The sequence below is a fragment of the Neophocaena asiaeorientalis genome, unplaced genomic scaffold (genome assembly GCF_003031525.2).
Source record: "Neophocaena asiaeorientalis asiaeorientalis breed wild unplaced genomic scaffold, Neophocaena_asiaeorientalis_V1.1 scaffold240, whole genome shotgun sequence".
Taxonomy (NCBI): domain Eukaryota; kingdom Metazoa; phylum Chordata; class Mammalia; order Artiodactyla; family Phocoenidae; genus Neophocaena; species Neophocaena asiaeorientalis.
Genome location: NW_020185331.1, coordinates 2886295 through 2904859, shown reverse-complemented (window position 1 = coordinate 2904859; position 18565 = coordinate 2886295). Strand labels below are relative to the sequence as shown.

Sequence of the window (18565 nt, the reverse complement as noted above, 5' to 3'; positions counted from 1 at the left end):
CAGAAGAAAAGGGTAGCTTTCTTTCCCCCTCTTCTCTTCTGTCCTCTCATTTCTGTAGCAGATAAAAGAGACTGACAATGAAATATATTCCATTTAGTACCTGGCTTGATTTTTTTAACCACTGGTTGGCTGTTACGGTCTCTCATCTGTTTGATGTCCAACAAGTCATGAGGATTCCCATTATGTCTTGGCCAGAAATAAACAAAAATCCGAGAGCCACTGCTGCCACAGTCCACAACAAGTCCATAATTTAGATTTGGGTCTTCAGTGTCAGTAGCTTCAAGATCTCCTACTCGAGCCAAATACCTAAGCCGGGCAAAAAGAGAAACTAGTGTTAAGCAAATAGCACCACCAGTTAATTCATCTGTTCGTGAGTCTTCATTAAGTGCCTACATGTGCCAGGCACACGGGACTACACATCCTAACAAAGGAATGAAACAATATTGACCATATTTACTGATGTATATGAGGCAACAGCTGGTTTATACTGAAATTAGGTAACCAAAAGACTCCCCTAAGTTTGGGGTTAGTTCTGAAACTGGCCAGGGTAGCAAATCTTTTACTAAGCATTAAAGGGCTTCTAGGCCTGAGTAAATACTGAGCCACTAAATTTGAGGGTGGTTTGCTATGCACACTAGATAACTAAAGTAATTCTAATAATTTCTTCTCTATTTATCTATCCTTTCTGTATATAAACATGAAGAATATGGCGGAATGATATCTGGCTGACAGCAGGAAGACGGAACAAGTAAAGATGTTACCACCAAAATCCCAAGGTTTGAGTCTCAGCTCTAGCACTTTCTATGTTTTGTGACCTTCAGGAAATTACTTCTCTCAAGCTGTTCCCTCATCTGTGAAATGAGGGTAGTTAGGAGTCTCTACTCTCAGAGAGGCAAAAATGTATGTTGAGCAGTTAGCACAGTGCTGTGCTTGTTACATAACTATTGGGAGAACAAATAGCAGAAGACTCTCTGGAGAAAAGAGCTGAAATATCCAGAAAGAAAAGAAGGCTAAAAGCTGATAAAACCCTTCTTCTGAGTGATGAGGCTTTAAATAATATTAAAGTTTCCTCAGAGCGTACGGGTCTGAAAAGTACAAACGTCACTGATGACTCCTCTTCAAAGGCTTCACCTGAAGAGGAGCCCGGTGAGAATGAGAATGGCTTTTAGCTTATTACTCAAAAAAGGAGAGCTCTTTCTTTCTTTTTCTTTTTCTTTCTTTTTTTTTTTTTTTGCGGTACGCGGGTCTCTCACTGATGTGGCCTCTCCCGTTGCGGAGCTCCGGACGCGCAGGCTCAGCAGCCATGGCTCATGGGCCCAGCCGCTCCGCGTCATGTGGGATCTTCCCGGACCGGGGCACGAACCCGTGTCCCCTGCATTGGCAGGCGGACTCCCAACCACTGCGCCACCAGGGAAGCCCGGAGAGCTCTTTCTTGATGCTAATATATAATGCATGGTAGGCAGACTAAAATTTTGCCTTCTAGATTCTTTTAAATTTGAATAAATATTACCATAGGTTGAGCTAATAATTGAACGAATATTCTGAAAGTAATGTTGTGAATTTTTTCAAGTAATACACCTAAACTCCCTTCTGCCCTATCATCCAACATTGTCTTTAGAGGTAACGCCCAGATCCCCAAGACCCTTACATAGAACCCTTTAGAACTAGCTTTTGTGAAGCCTGAAACTAATATAATGGGAGAGGAAGGTTCTTTTACACAAAATATTCAACATTACAAATACAAAAGGGGCCCATGCAAGTGAGGGGTCTTGCATTGCAGGTAACATTCCCTTCACAGTAAATCCAGAAAAGTAAGCCATGTGTCATACCTCTCAGAACAATCTAGCCTGTGTTTACTGGTGATTTCACATTGCTACACAGACTACAGAGTTCCTTACTTTGGACAGAAAAGCAAACTTGATGAAAAGAAGACTGTGTAGAAACAGTTCTGAAATCAAAAAAGTAAAGCTGAGTACCTTTCCTATTCTATAACACACAATGCATTATTTTAAAAAGAGGAGAACATATATTTGAGCTTCAATACAATGCTGTAAATTATTGCTTAGGATAGGGTCAGGTAGAACTTTTTTCTGGATCTGATATGAGAGTGAGTTGCAGGAAGTGAAGCAGATGGTAAAAGTCTGTTACACACTAGAAAGGTTACAGTCCTAAAGATTCCATTCCACCACAGACTTTCCCATTCTAATCAAATGATTGGGCTGAAATGGGCTCACAATCCACCAGTCAACTCATAACAGCTCACTTCTATCACAGGAAAGTTGGGCAGACATCTGTGTGCCACAGATAGAAAAGAAATAGGCAAGATAATCCATCTCCAGCCCGAAGTGACTTTTCATTTCTCATCAGCAATCTTTCTACTTCACAGATCTTTATCTGCTTTCCTTCTCTGAAAACCACCCCTTCTACTTCTCTTTGACAAGATTCTGGATCCTGTCCCCTCCTGCTTAATGAATAACATTTTCCAGTACATTGGTTCTCAAAATTTTGGGGCTCAGGACCCCTTTATAGCCTTAAAAAAATTACTGGACCCCAAAGAGCTTTTGTGGTACATCTATCTATATTTACCATGTTAGAAAATAAAACAGAACATTTAAAAATACTTATTTATTTATTTAGACACAATAGCAAACTCATTACATATTAACATATTTTATGAAAAACAACTATTTTCTAAAACAAAAAAGTTAGAAGAGTGGCATTGTTTTAGAGTTCTGCAAATCTCTTTTGTGTCTGGATTAATAGAAGGTAACTAGATTCTCATATTTGCTTCTGTATTCAATCTGTTACGATAAGTTGTTTTGATTGAAGTATATGAAGAAAATCAAGCTTCACCCAGGTATGTTGTTGGAAAAGGGAAGAGTACTTTTTAGATCATTGGTACTACACTGAAACTTGACAAGTGGAGTTTCTTAAAGGTTGGTTGCAATGTGGAATCTAAACTCTAAGAACTTTTCATACTGTTACATTAAAATGCACTGGTCTTTCACTTTAAATTGCTTTTACCCATGCGTAATGTTGTCACATCGTATACTGGAAAATACTGGTTCGCTGAGCTATGCAAATCTTCTTAATGTTGACACATTTCTTTCTACCAAAAAACCACACACATTCATGAATATCACTACCAATTTTATCAAAAAAGTCTTTTAAGTATTGGGAAGCTATCAAATTCACAGTGGCAGATACAAACTTCCCAAACTTCTAATTTTCACTTAAAAGCTCAAATTTTATCACTGGCAATAAATACTGACAGTTATTTTCCTTAAAGTGACAGGTTTTTACTTCATTCATTTTCAAGAAAATGTCTATGAAATACCCACATCTGAAATCTACAGTTTTTCTGACAGTTATTCTTTCAAGTGAAAACTAGTATTCCATGACTGTGTTCAGCTCACAATTCAAACAATTGCCTAAGTGCTTTTCCTTGAGACAACCTGAGTATGCAACAGAAGTGCTTAATTCCTATTTCCCATTTTGTCACACAGAATATTAAAAAGGTATTCTTAAGTGGAATTAGACTTTTCTTCCCACTGCAATTGTGTGACAATGAAGACTGCCGTAACTATGAGTATAATTTGGTGCTCTATCTTGATTTGTGCTAAGGCACCAGCAGTTTTACCCACCATTGCTTTTGCATCATCAGTGTAAATGTCAACTCAGTGAAAAAGGCAAATAGTATCACCATAGCCAAAAGGTAGAAGGAACTCGGATGTCCATGACAGATGAATGGATAAACAAAATGTGGTATATACATACAATGGAATATGATTCAGCCTTAAAAAAAAAAGAAGGAAATCCTGCCATACGCTACAACATGGGTGAACCTTGAGGACATTATGCTAAGTGAAATAAGCCAGTCACAAAAGACAAATACTAGATAATTCTAGTATTTGTATATGAAGTTTGTAAAGTAAGCAAATTCATAGAAACAGAAAATGGAATAGTGGTTACCAGGGGCTGGGGATAGGGAAAAATTAGGGCTTGTTGTCTAATGGGTATAGAGTTTCAGATTTGCAAGATGAAAAAGTTCTGGAGATTGGCTTCATAGCCATGTGAATATACTTAACGGTACTGAACTATACACTTAAAAATGGTTAAGATGGGTAAATTGTGTTATGCGTTTTTAAACACAATTTTTTAAAAGGGCAAACAACATCTTAGTATTATCATCAAAATAGCTTTGGCCTCACACACTCCCTGAAAGGGTCTCAGAGACTCCCAAGCGTCAGTAAGCACTTTGAGAACCACTACTCTAACGTGACCTTTTTTCTAACATCCGTTTGGCTTCTCTACCTATTCCTCCCCCTTTCCCTTCTTTGATATGGCTTGCCGGTTCTCAAGAAGCCTCCCCTCAACAAGCTGATTCTTGTAATGATCTAAAAAAGGCCTCCCCCTTCTGTTCTAACATGTGGAGTGTCATTCTCTTTAAGCAGTTTGCTTACATTTCAGTATGAGCCCTAAGAGTTCTTTCCTATTTGTTTGCTCCACCTCTCCATTTAGACTCTCAGCTTCTCAAGAGCTATTACCTTATCTGCATACCTCAATACAGACACAATGTTCCTCACATTTCTCTGATACGTATCAATCAATCCTGATTGGCTTGGGCCTAGAGCTCACAATATGAAGCCGCTAGTTTGTTAATAATTCGTCTGTGTCTTTGTATAGCTATATTCAAAATCAGTTGTTCTCCTTAGAAAATTTCAATGGCTTTCCAAAGCATCCTGTCATCCTCTTTGGTTCCTGTCAAGATAAGCAACTTTACAGCTCTCATTTGGGTACAACTCAACTTTGCTTTCTCTTCTCTCAGAAGTCGCCATGTGTGTATTGGCAGAAAAAAGTCAGCTGACACTAGAATACAAGGGAGAAAGATAGGACCAGATGACATTTATGTTACATTTCCCACTTGAATCCTTGATCAGTTGCTTCAGGCCACAGAAAGTTCTGGAATTCTGACCTCTTATGACCTAATCAGGCTTCTTAACACTTTTCAACCACCTGAAGGTCTTCCTCTGTCTAGGCTCCTAACGCGGATGGATCACTGGTCCTTTCTCGGATATTTTCATTTCTGATTTGCAGTCCCAGCCTGAGCCATCATGGTTAATTACTTGCATTGCTGGATCCTTCTGCTTTGCTGATACTGCACTAAGTCAACCCCTAAAGAAGACCTAAAGCCCAATAGAAAAGTTCCAAAAGCTTTGGATCCCTCACATCCACCGTCCCAGGAGAGATCTGATTCACCATCACATGCACTTACCCCCGCCTCACACACATATATCCTCTCTATTTGAGAAACATGATTTCCCTCTGATCACTGCTGAGTCAATGAAAAGAAAGATACCCACATATACATCACCCAAGGTAGAAACGGAAGAGATTGCTTTTCGTTGCCATTATCCTCAAGACATTAACAGCATTAGAGCTATAACTAACCAAACCACTACCGAGCTTACAAAATCAACACTAATTACCACTTCTAGAGTTCAAAAAGAACTCAGTAATATGCCAAAAGTCCATTAAAGTGGTCCCCCATCAGCATGGAGCTACCACCTCTTTGATGAATGTCATCATATCCCAACTCTGTTCAAGGCTCAAAACCAAATATAATGACATTATAGCCAAAGTAGCTGTGCATGACTGATGATAGCAATACATACCCAGAAAAGCATCTTGTAAGGTTACTACTTATCTCCTAACAAGATTAATCAGATCAGTCAGGAACATTTATAATTTAAAGCTCTGCTTATAAACATTATAAACACCATTAAGGACAAGTAAATGAATAAATGCAAATAAATGCCTTCAATTTCACCAGCAAAATCTCTGAATTTTTCCACTGTACATAAGAACCCTTAACTTCACCTGTATATCTGTTTATCATTTTTATTCTAACCATAAGTAATGGCTCTTTTTCACTTGCTTTAAACAGAATTAAAACTCCTAAGGAAGGTCAGTATTGAGCTGATTGCTGACACAGTAGCGCTCATTCAGTTATTCCCAGATGGCAAAGGAACGTGAGGCACCACCTTTCAATAGCTACATTCTTCAGGACAGTAAGTCAACCAGACAAATATTTCCCCACTAATAAAGACAGTAGTGGGGTTACCAAAAAGTGAACAATATTAAACATTAAGGTGAGAAAGAAATGAATATACAGAACACTTAAGTAAGAACGGTTCACTGTTTGTCTTGCACAACATGTATGAATACATGCTAAAAGCACCCCTTATACTAAAAATTATTAATAAATTTTAACAATTTACCCGGTATCCAGGACTAGCACTTTCCAGCAGAACTCTCTGATATGATGGAAATATTCCCTTTCTGCACTGTCTGATAGGATAGCTACTAGCCACATGTGGCCAGTGAACACTCGAAATGTGACTAGTACAAATAAGGAACTGAATTTTTATTTTATTTAATTTAAATTAATTTATATGTAAATAGCCTCTGTGGGTAGTGGCTACCCTATTGGATACCACAGTGTAGACAGTGTTTGTTGAGTAAGTGAATAGATGAATGAATAAATGGGTGTAAACTATGAATTAAGTACGATGAAGTTGTTGGAGCCCATCTTATATGCCACATGCTAGATAAATAGTTGATTAAAACACATCTAACAAAAATTATTCTTAAAAACAGCTTTGGTGTGCGTGTTGTGGGGGGAAGGCAAGAGGTATATGGGAAACCTCTCTGTCCTTCTGCTCAATTTAGCTGTGAACCTAAAACTGCTCTAAAAAATAAAGTTTGTTTTAGAAATATAAATTAAAAAAAAAATTCTGGATTCTATCCTTACTGACACCCATCAATCTGTAAATTTACCTTTTCCTAAATTCTAGTTCTGATGCAAACCTTCTGCTTTCTCCTTCCAGAAGCCATGTGGGCATATGTTTGTAAAACAACAGCTCTTCAGTTTTGAAACTACTGAGGGAAAACCCCCATGCAGGCTTCTAAAATCCTGGGCCATATCACCTCAGAAGTGCTATGCTATATATATACTAATATGTATAAAATAGATAACTAATAAGAACCTGCTGTATAAAAAAATAAATAAAATAAAATTTAAAAATTAAAAAAAAGAAGTGATATGCTAGGTTCTACCAATGGCTGAAAAAATTCAAATTAAAACATTTTTTCTATATAAAATATTGATATAATTTATCATGTGAATTAAGAACAATTTAAGTTGGAAAAAATATGACTATATTCAATGTATGTAATATAAAAATCACAACCACAAGCACTTGTCCTAATTTTTAATAAGCTGTTGAACTTGAGTGTTAGGTGTTTTCATCAATTCCTAATTATTTGTTTAATCATTTTATCATCAGCTAGTGCTTACCAGTGCCTAAGTAGTAACAGCTGCCACAGAAAAGAAATTCTGGAAGGAAAAAATTTAAATGGAGATAATGCTTCCCCTTATCTTCACTGCATATTTGCAGGGCACAAAACAGAATTAGAGAACAGAAAAATCAAGATTATTCCAAATAATACTAATAAGACTAATATCTGTGATGTACCAGGCAGTGCTAGGTGTTTTTCTTTTTTAATCCAAATGACAAGACAAGGCAGGCATTTTACCTCCACTTTATACTTAAAGAAATGAGATCCCAGAATAGAGCACCTGTCTGAGATAACCCAACTAGAGAATGATGGGCTGATTAGCTCTAAAATCAATCTCTTTCCCCTATACCACAATACTTCGTTCCCAGATAAATATAACTAAACTGTAGAGCAATGGTTCCCAACTTAGGCTGCATATTAGAATCACCTTGAGAAAAAGTCCAGTTATTTGCATTTTTTAAAGGTCCCCAAGTAATTCGGATACATAAAGTGAAAACCACTGACTTAAGGTCATCGTTAACACAAATAATTAGACTGTATAATAAAATAGTTTAAACAAAATGTGTAGAACTGTTTAGCACTATAGAAATGGTCTGTAGAAATTCTGAGTTACTGAGTCTACTTTTTTTTTTTTTTTTTGGCTGTGTTGGGTCTTCGCTGCTGAGCAGGGGCTTTCTCTAGTTGCGGCGAGCAAGGCCTACTCTTCGTTGAGGTGCACAGGCTTCTCACTGTGGTGGCTTGTCTTGTTGCGGAGCACTGGCTCTAGATGTGCGGGCTTCAGTAGTTGTGGCACGCAGGCTTAGTAGTTGTGGCTTGCAGGCTCTAGAGCTCAGGCTCAGTAGTTGTGGTGCATGGGCTTAGTTGCTCTGCGGCATGTGGGATCTTCCCAGACCAGGGCTCGAACCCAGGTCCCCTGCATTGGCAGGCAGATTCTTAACCACTGTGCCACCAGGGAAGCCCCTGAGTCTACTTTTAATAAATTTCCTCTCTCTTGCCTCACTGTCAAGATGTCAGTACGTTATTAATTACTGTCATCAGTGTGCCCGCATCTAATGACCATCACACCCCTCCCACTACCACCATTCTAACTTGCTGTTATTTGCTGTGTCCTGAGACCAGAGAGAACCGAGCTAATTACAACAGTATGCACAAGTACACAGTACTATATTTAAAATGGATAGGGACTTCCCTGGTGGCATAGTGGTTAAGAATCCGCCTGCCAATGCGGGGGACATGGGTTCGAGCCCTGGTCTGGGAGAATCCCACATGCCGCGGAGCGACTAAGCCCATGCGCCACAACTACTGAGCCTGCGCTCTAGAGCCTGTAAGCCACAACCACTGAGGCCGTGTGTCACAACTACTGAAGCCTGCGCACCCTAGAGCCCGTGCTCTACAACAAGAGAAGCCACCGCAATGAGAAGCCTGCGCACCACAACAAAGAGTAGCCCCCGCTCGCCGCAACTAGAGAAAGTCCACGTGTGGCAACAAAGACCCAACGCAGCCAAAAATAAATAAATTAAATAAATAAATAAAATAAAATGGATAACCAACAAGGACCTACTATACAGCACAAGAAACTCTGCTCAATATTATGTAACAACCTAAATGGGGCAAGAGTTTGAAAAAGAATAGATATATGTATATGAATAACTGAATCGCTTTGCTGTACACCTGAGATTAACACAACATTGTTAACAGACTACACTCCAATATAAAATAAAAAGTTGAAAAAAACAAAAAAAAAAACAGTATGTAAAACAAAAGTAAACAGCCTCTATGTGAGAGCCTTTCTTATCAGTATAGTACATAAGCTCTTAGTACATGAACGCAGTGATATCAAAATTGGTTACTCATGAGCCTCTTCTTATTAAGTTCTGATTCTTAACTTTATTCCTCATTCTTGACTATGTACAGTTCCTGATTCTTTATTCCTGATTCTACATAGTTATACTTAAACTACTATCTCATCAGGAAACAATTATTCCTTCACATCTGCCTCTCTAACTAGATTATTAACTGCATGAGTTCAGGGGCCACGTTTTATTCATCTTCGTACCCTAGCGCCTAGCACAGTCACACACACAGCAAGCTCTCAACAGATGTTTGCTTCCTAAATGACTCATGTAGGCAGCCATGAGTGAAGTTTAAGGACACATGGTAATTTGTGGCCATATGCACATAACATTTCATTAAAGAACAAGGAGCTCTAGGCTATATGGCTGCTGGCTGCTCAGCCAAAGCATTACAGGGTGTGAGGATTTTGTTAAGCTCATTACACAGGCACAGTCTGTGTGTTCCTTAGCTCTGTGGCTAACTTGTTTCAATTAATTCAGCATAAGTATTTATTGAATCTGGCCACCTGCGTTTAGTGGTAGATAAGAACTATCAGATCACTCTACCTCCCAGTATCCCTCAGATGCATTTACTTCTCTTCATCATCATTGCTGCCACCCAAGTCTAGGCCACCATCATCTCTCTACTGGAGGATTCCAATTCATTCTCTACCATGCCATCAAAATGACCTTTCTGTAAAAAGCATTTCTGATCATATCACTCTTCAAAGCCTTTCAAAGTCTTCCCTCTGCCCTTAAGTCTAAACCCCCTAAAATGGCTTAATAGGCCCAGCCTGATCTACCTCTCCAGCTATATAGATCACCACTCACTGCCTAGCAGTCTTTACTCTAGCCATATTATCCTACATAGAATTCCATAATTAGACCATGCTATGTTCCAGTAAGAAACTGTGCTCAGGTATGTCAAGAAAATCTCAATAAGCATTTAAAAAACTCAAATTATGGGCTCAGTTTTCCAAAGCTACAGGCTTCTTAAGACCAACTGTTGACAACTCTAGTCATCTATCTAAATAAGTGTTCCCTCTTCGAAAAGGAAGAAAGAAAAATACAAAGGAATAGTGCTGCTAGATGAGAAAAGTTTGAAAATATAAACTTCTTGAGAAAAAGTACCAAGTCTCCATGCCCTAGTTCCTATCACCCAGCACATAGTAGCTGCTAAATAAATGTTTGTTGAATGAATGAATGAATGAATGACCAAAGTGAATAGGAAATGAGAAATTCTGGGGACAGAACAACCCAGAAATATTAAGGGGAGGAGGTATGTGTCCCAATTCTGACCAAAAAGATTTAAGGAAAGGGTTGCTAGAGGTTTCCAGGAAGGGTCTTCACTCTTATAAGAAAGCATGCAAGACCCATTTCTCTCCTGCAGGACATGAGTGAGGATGCAGGTAGCCCTGGCTGCTATTATGCAACCATTTAGTAAGCTGACAAAATGGGCAACTGAGACAGAGACTCCCATCCTGACAGCCAATGTTGAACTTGTGGTCCCTCTATCCCTGGACTTCTTGTTATGTGAGCCAATAAACTTTGTTATTATTTAAGTTGGTCTGACTGTTACTTGCAGCCCAAAGCCTCCTAACTGATACTTTCTGGGAAGCAATAAAGAGAAAATTATGTTGAAGATGATAAACACATGTCATCATTTCATTCTGTAGCCTAATCAGAAACTAACCTTTAAAAAATAGCAACTTCTATGCAACTGGCAAGGCATTAAAACTATATCAAATAATTCAAATATATTTTCTGTGAAAAAAGGTATTCAGTTCACACTGAACTAACAGGAGAGTAGACTCTACAGAAGAAAATACTAATGAACCGGAAGGCACGGCAATATATTAATAAAATATCCAGAAAAAACAGAGAGAAAAAAGACTGAAAAAAAAAAGAAATGAATAGAGCATCAGTGGGCTGTAAGAAAACGTCACACGGCTCAGTATGTTACTGGAGACACCAAAGGAAAAGTGGGAGAGGATAGAAAAATATTTGAAGAAATAATGGTTAAAATTTTTCCAAATTTGATGAAAAATTACAATCCATAGATCCAAGAATCAACAAATCACAAACATAAGAATCATGAAGAGGGAATTCCCTGGTGGTCCAGTGGTTAAGACTTTGCCTTCCAATGCAGGGGGTGTGGGTTCGATCCCTGGTCTGGGAGCTAAGGTCCCACATGCCTCAGGGCCAAAAAACCAAAATATAAAACAGAAACGATATTGTAACAAATTCAATAAAGACTTTAAAAATGGTTCACATCAAAAAAATCTTTAGGGCTTCCCTGGTGGCGCGGTGGTTAAGAATCTGCCTGCCAGTGTAGGGGACATGGGTTTGAGCACTGGTCCAGGAAGACTCCACATGCCATGGAGCAACTAAGTCTGTGTGTCACAACTACTGAACCTGCACTCTGGAGCCCGTGAGCCACAACTACTGAGCCCACATGCCACAACTACTGAAGCCCATGTGCCTAGAGCCCATGTTCCACAACAAGACAAGCCACTGCAATGAGAAGCCTGTGCACCCCAATGAAGAGTAGCCCCCACTCGCCACAACCAGAGAAAAGCCTGTGTGCAGCAACGAAGACCCAACACAACCAAAAATAAAATAAAATAAATAAATTTTTAAAAATAAAAATTATTTTTTAAAAAATCTTTAAAAAAAGAAAAAAGAATCATGAAGAAAACTACACCAAGGCACATCATAATCGAATTGTTTAAAACCAGTGATAAAGAGAAAACCTTAAAAGCAGCCAGAGGAAGACATATTATGTACAGAGAGAACAAAGATAAAAATGACAGCAGACTTCTCCTAAGACAAGCCAGGAGACAGTGAAGCATCATCTATAAAGTAATGAAAGACGAAAACGATCAACCTAGAGTTCCATACTCAGTGAACATTTCTTTTAAAGGGAAAACAAAATAAAGACTTTTCCAGTCACATAAAAGTTTAAAGAATTCACCAACCACAAACTCACACTACTAGAAATGTTAAAGGAAGACCTTTAGGCAAAAGGAAAATGATACCAGATGGAAATATGAAATCTACACAAAGGAATGAAGAAGCCCAGAAATGGTAAATATACAAGTCTTTTTTTCTTATTTTTAAAAACCTCTTTAAAAAATAACTGAATGCTTAAAGCAAAAATAATAACACATGGTGGAGCTTATAACATATGTAGAAGTAAAAGATATGACAACAATAGCACCAAGGCCAAGGGGAAAGAGAGGAATGAAAGTACACTGTTGTTAGGTTCTTACACTGTGTGTGAAGAGGTATAATATTACTTGAAGTAATAAGTTAAAGACGTATACTCTAAACCCTAAAGCAACCACTGAAAAAATAAAAACAGTTATATCTAATAAGCCAAGAAAGGGGCTAAAATGGAATCACAAAAAATGTACTCAATTCAAAAGAAGGGAAAAAAAGAGGAAAGACAAACAAAGAACAGATGTGACAAGCAGAAAACAAATAGCAAGACAGATTAAAATCTAAACAATTGATAAATGTAAATAGCCTGAAGGGCCCAAATAAAAGGCAGACATTGCCAGATTGGGTAGAAAGAAAGACTCAACTAAACTCTGCCTACAAGAAGCTCACTTTAAACATAAAGACACAAATAGGCTAAAACTAAAAGAATGGAAAAACATCTATCATGCTAACACTGACACAAGAAAGCTGAAGTTGCTATTGATATATTAATACCAGACTAGTAGATTTCAGAGCAAAGAATATAGTCAAAGATAAAGAGTCATTTAATAATGATAAAAGGGTCAATTCATCAAGAGTACATAACAATCCTAAACATTTATGCACCCAGTAAGTCAGCCCACCAAGACAAAAAAACAGAAAGATGTCTTTCACGGTTAAAATGCAGCAACAGCATTCCTGAATCAAAACTAAACATTGCCTAAATGGGGCTTAAGATCTTCTTTATGTAATAAGTGGCATGCAGTTTTACTAATAAAAGTGCGGTATTCCCCAAAAGAGTCAAAGGTGGTAGTGTGTTAAACAGCTTATCAAAATATTTATGACTTCAACACCAAAGCCAATCGAAGTGATGTAAAGCTGACTCACCTTTCATATTGCCTGTCTCGTGGTAATGAAGCACCCCAATGTCTAAAGTCCATGATTAACATAAGCAAAAGGAGACAGGATATGAAGAAGAGTCCTAGGAATGCCACCCGCTGCCGGGGAAATGGGCTCACTGTGGGCACAGTGAAGTACCAAGAGGCTGGGCAGAGGTAGGAAAAACTGATCCTGAAATGAGACAAACATTAGTAAGAAAAGTCTCTACAATCCAGTGCTAAAAAATGGTTTTTAAGCTGAATTAAAGCGCTTCCTGATAAAGGCAAAAAATTTATGCCCCCAGAAGTCTAAATGTTCATTTAGTCTCGAATTTTAGAAAAGGACATATATAGTTCATGGAGCTTCTACTATATAAATAAAAAGAGGCTTCTCCGCTCTTTTTTCAGAGTGCACTTTGGGATTGCAGTTCAAAGAACCAACTTCATGTTAATGAAAAGATCACCAGTCTCCCTGTGCAATCTCATAACGCTGAAGAATCAGAGCACTTGTAATATTCCCATCAAGAATGCTGTCAAAAAAACTGGACAGTCAGAAAATTTAGTCAACTGATTTTTAAAAATATTTTAATACGTAACATACGCACACAATAAAAAAAAATCAAACAGTTTAAAGGATATATAGTGGAAAGTGAGTCTTGTGCCTTAACCCCATCATTTCCCTCTCAGAGGCAACCACTGTTACCCAGGGATATTCTTGTATACACAAGCATAAATACATACCATATAGGTAATATATCTGTGTGTGTGTCTGTGTGTGTGTCTCCATTCCTTTGGTTTTACACCATACCTACTGCTCTGCATCTTTCTCCACTTACTCTATTTGACAACTGTCTCATTTGGTACCTGTTGCTCCACAGATCCACATTAATCTTTTCTGAAAGCTTCAGAGTGTTATAATGTATGGATAAGCATACTCAACTGTCAAGTTCACTTTCCCTAGTAATTCAGAAGGACCTCGGTCTGTTTTCAAAGTTCATTAAAAAAATTTTTTTTTGTTTTGTTTTTGTTTTTTGGGTTTTTTTTAACCTCCTCAAGGGGTACCTAGCTTCACTCAAGTGGAAACTTGAAAGAACATTACAATCTAGCACTTACCAGAGCTGAGCAAGCACTCACTCTATCACCCCGGGGGCTCTGAGCTGTAAGGTATTGTTGAATCTGCCTTCAAAAGAATGCAGCTTTGATCTTGGCATCCATCTGACCAGGCTGCGAAGTCCATATGCAGCCCTAGAGCAAACCTCACTCGTAACAGTCTCCCAGCCACCCCCCACCGAGCTCCCAGCTGAGGATAAAGTCTGCAACCTTACCTAGCCATGGGTTCCCTTCAGTGGTCTCAAGGCCTGTCACCTCCTTTTCCTTTTGCCTTGAGAAGGTGGTCTCCTCGTCCCAGTCATCTCCGAAGTCTGCAGTCTGGAAAGAGCTGGTTGGGGTTCCGGCTCACCTCCAGCAGTACCCACGAGACTAGACCCCATACCCCACCACGAGAAGCTCATGGCGTCCACCCACTCCCCAGGCTCCCACTCCAGATCCGTATGCTCTTGTTCCTGGGGCTCAGTGGACCCTACCCAGGCTCCCTGGGTGCGGGGTATTCTAGAGGGCCAGCGACATCCTCGAGGAACCCGCGGCCCGCCCCTCCCGGCCCCGCAGCCCTCCCGAGCTCACACTCACGGGTCGAGCGGCCCGCCGGCTCCCTCAGCTCCGCTCTGCTAGGTCCGGAGATGCTCCCCGCGGCCTCTAACCGAGCCGGAAGGAGGCCTGGGCCGCCGGCGGCGCCACGTCCCCAAGGAAACCGCAGGGAGCCAATGACTGACAGGGGACCCGCGGAGAGGGGCCCGCCTTCCGCCCAGCTGGGGCCGCGGGCGAACCAGCTCCGTCGGCCGCACGTCGGTCCGCCAGGGTGGCCAGTCCCCTAGAGCGCTAGGCCTTAATGCCCGCCCCGGGATTTCGAGCGCGTCCAATCCGGAAGGGCGTCGTGCGGGGCTCCGCCTGATGGGGCCGGCTGTGGCTCACAGGTGAGCAGTACGGAGCGGCGTCCAGGTACTTTGCGGCTGCTACCCTCTCGGTGGCGCTAGTTCTCTGCTGGCTGTTTTCTCTGCGGTCGTTTTCAGGACGGAGCGGCTCGGGTGCGTGGGTCTCGGGGTGTTCGCGACACAAGTGCATCCCTTGCCTAAAGCCAGTCGGAGGTTTTGTGTCCACAAATCCTGCCCTGCAGAATGGCAGTTCTCCCACCACAAACCTTCCCTACAGCCTCCCAAACAGATGCCCCGGATCCACTGTGTTGTCCCATGAGAAAAAAACACAAGTTGGGGGGTAATGACGACTACACCGCAGCGCTTATATCCATTCATTCAACATTCATTTAATGTCTACTGTGAGCCAAACATTAAGAGCGGCTGTGTCCCTGCCCTCCCGGACCTTAACGGTGATACACAAAAGGTAATGTTTCCTGAATGTTGTTTTTGTACCTTGCTTACACCAGCCCCTTCTCTCATGTCCAGGCGGGAGCCGCTTGGACAGGGTGAAATCCAAGTCCTTACAAACTTGGCACACACATGGCCGTCCACGACCTGCCCATGCAGCATCTGCTGCTGCTCCGCACCTCCCTTATCATGCTCCAGCAACGCACCTCTGTGGTTTCTGCCCTCTTGGGCTTTGCTCGCACTCTGCCTTCTCCACCCCTCCCCTCCACCTGCCTTAAGTATCCTTCCCTGCCTCTTTACCGGGTCAACTCGTCCTCAACCCTTACCACTCGATTTAAGGGTCACTTCCCCTAAAAGCCTTACTTGATTTACACCTCCTTTATATGTTGTTTCACTTACCACATTGAATTACAATTATATTTACGTATCTGTCTATCCCAGTAGACAGAATATCCTTGAGGGCAAGGACTATCTGCTTGCATAGCAATGTTGGGTACTGCCTGGCACATAAAATACAACTAATATATTTTAAATATGTGAATGAATGACTGTGGAAATAAATGAAGACCACCCAAATGAGAACAAAGAGGCTATTTATTCTATGCCTGCTATAACAGGGCAGTCAACCGCTATCACTTGGCATCTGGCAGAGAATCAAAGGCTGTCAAGGGAGTGGGGAAGTTTAAGGTGGAAAAACAAAAAGGGAAGATTTCATGTATGCACCGAATGGCATGGGGAAGCTGGAGGCAGGCTAACTAGAAGCCAGGCATCTAATGTGATTGTTTTGGGGGAGCATATTTGACCTTCACCAGTTGGTCCTGAGTTGGAAGGGCAGGGGCAAAAATTAGGGAAGCTGACAGTTATTGACCAGTCATGAGGGTTCTGGGCTGATTGCTGCAGAGGCTGTGGGTCAGTTTTAATTGTCATATACGGTCTGGCCATTATCCAGTTTGCGTATTCAGTCTCTCATGACTGTTTCTTTTTTCCTCCATTACCCTCCCAATCTTGTTGGGTTTCCTAGGTTGCTTTTCTCCTTCAATTCTCAATTTTCTTTTTGTCCCTCAGTCCCTACTCTGCTTCAAGTGTTATATTTTATCCAGGCCCCAGAAACCACATCGAGTATAATAGTTGCATAAATTTAGGATTAACCACAAAAAATTACAAAATACCAGGTGATTTTATTCTAGAGCCCAGTTCAGTGCCTGGAACAAGGTAGACATAGGAAAAGCTCAACAAATGTTTTGGCTTTGTTTTTTTTTTTTAATTCTTGAAGTTGCCTGCCAACTGTGCAGTTCTAAATCTAATCTATGTATATTTCAAACTCCAGTGTTCCACTAAATGAGTGTTTTTGAGTGGAAATAAAATTCCTATTTATGTTTTAAATAGTACTTGTTTCATATGGTTTATGAACTATATTAACTTAGAACTTGAAGGTGCATTGAAACATCTAATTTATATTTTGTAACTACTGTTATAAAACAGAAAAGAAACCTACATTTTAATCCCAACACTTTCTCATTATACCTTCTTTGTCCATCTGGTTTGGACAATAATTACTTCAATCACTCCATATGCTCTCAGGCATGGTAAAGCCTGCAGTGCTTATCTGATTAACAGCCTACAGGGCTAAGTTCTGAGGTTTCCAGTTAGGAGGCCAAAAAAAATGGGTTGAGATCATTTCTCCATCTCATTTGCTGTAATTCAACATGTTGAAACAAATTACAGAAATCCATATTTCAAAACAGGTTTTTAACTGCTTTTTAAAGGCTTGTCTACAATTACATTTGCAATTTTCTCAAGGCATCCTTGACTCTACCCACCCTGAGCAAAATCAGTCAAACCAGTCCCACACTAGGTGTCCATTGTCTGCATCGCTTTATTTCTCCTCATCAATTCTCCTTCATTCCACACTCCATCCTGCCCTAACCTCTAATGGAATTTAATGTGGTCTTTGCTCTCCCCTCCAAGTTTACTGATCTCTCTTCATGTGTCCTGTAGGTACCTCACTGTCGAAGACTAAATTCACTGTCTCTCCATTCTCACCTTATCCACCCAAACCTCCTCCATGCATATTCCCAACTTTGACAAAATACCCTGTGATTCACCCAAGCAGGTTTCTGCAAGTTATTTTTTTTTTAATTTTTTTAATAGATCTTTATTGGAGTATAATTAATTCACAATACTGTGTTAGTTTTTGTTGTACAGCAAAGTAAATCAGCCATATGCATACATATATCCCCATATCCCCTCCTTCTTGACCCTCCCTCCCACCCTCCCTATCCCACCCCTCTAGGTCGTTGCAAAGCACCAAGCTGATCTCCCTGTGCTATGCTGCGGCTTCCCACTAGCTAACTATTTTACATTTGGTAGTGTATATATGTCAATGCTACTCTCACTTTGCCCCAGCTCCCCGCTCCCCGCCACAGTGTCCTCAAGTCCATTCTCTATGTCTACATCTTTATTCCTGCCCTGCCACTAGGTTCATCAGTACCATTTTTTATTTTTCAGATTCCATAAATATGCGTTAGCATACGGTATTTGTTTTGCTTTCTGACTTCACTCTGTATGACAGACTCTAGGTCCATCCACCTCACTACGAATAACTCAATTTCGTTTTTTTTTTTTTTCGGTATGCGGGCCTCTCACTATTGTGGCCTCTCCCGTTGCGGAGCACAGGCTCCGGACGCGCAGGCTCAGTGGCCATGGCTCACAGGCCCAGCCGCTCCGCAGCATGTGGGATCTTCCCGGACCAGGGCATGAACCTGTGTCCCCTGCAACGGCAGGCGGACTCTCAACCACTGCGCCACCAGGGAAGCCCCAATTTCGTTTCTTTTTATGGCTCAGTAATATTCCA

General features: G+C 40.5%; 1 protein-coding gene across 4 annotated transcripts in view; it reads right to left on the bottom strand.

Annotated features, from left to right (window-relative positions):
• The window catches only part of ENTPD7 (ectonucleoside triphosphate diphosphohydrolase 7), a 37398-nt gene extending 22312 nt beyond the window's left edge, over positions 1 to 15086 (bottom strand). Inside the window, exons 1-5 of one of the 4 annotated variants that reach the window (XM_024735045.1) lie at positions 14960 to 15086; positions 14599 to 14701; positions 14387 to 14518; positions 13284 to 13466; positions 101 to 306 (exon numbers count right to left, since the gene is read on the bottom strand). In XM_024735045.1, coding sequence (XP_024590813.1) covers positions 101 to 306; positions 13284 to 13345 — 268 coding nt within the window. In that variant the 5' untranslated portion in view covers positions 13346 to 13466; positions 14387 to 14518; positions 14599 to 14701; positions 14960 to 15086. Of the gene's footprint in view, positions 1 to 100; positions 307 to 13283; positions 13467 to 14386; positions 14519 to 14598; positions 14702 to 14953 lie in introns of all 4 variants that reach the window. The other 3 variants (XM_024735046.1, XM_024735043.1, XM_024735044.1) reach the window with 3 other exon arrangements.
• Between the last annotated feature and the right edge of the window lie 3479 nt (positions 15087 to 18565).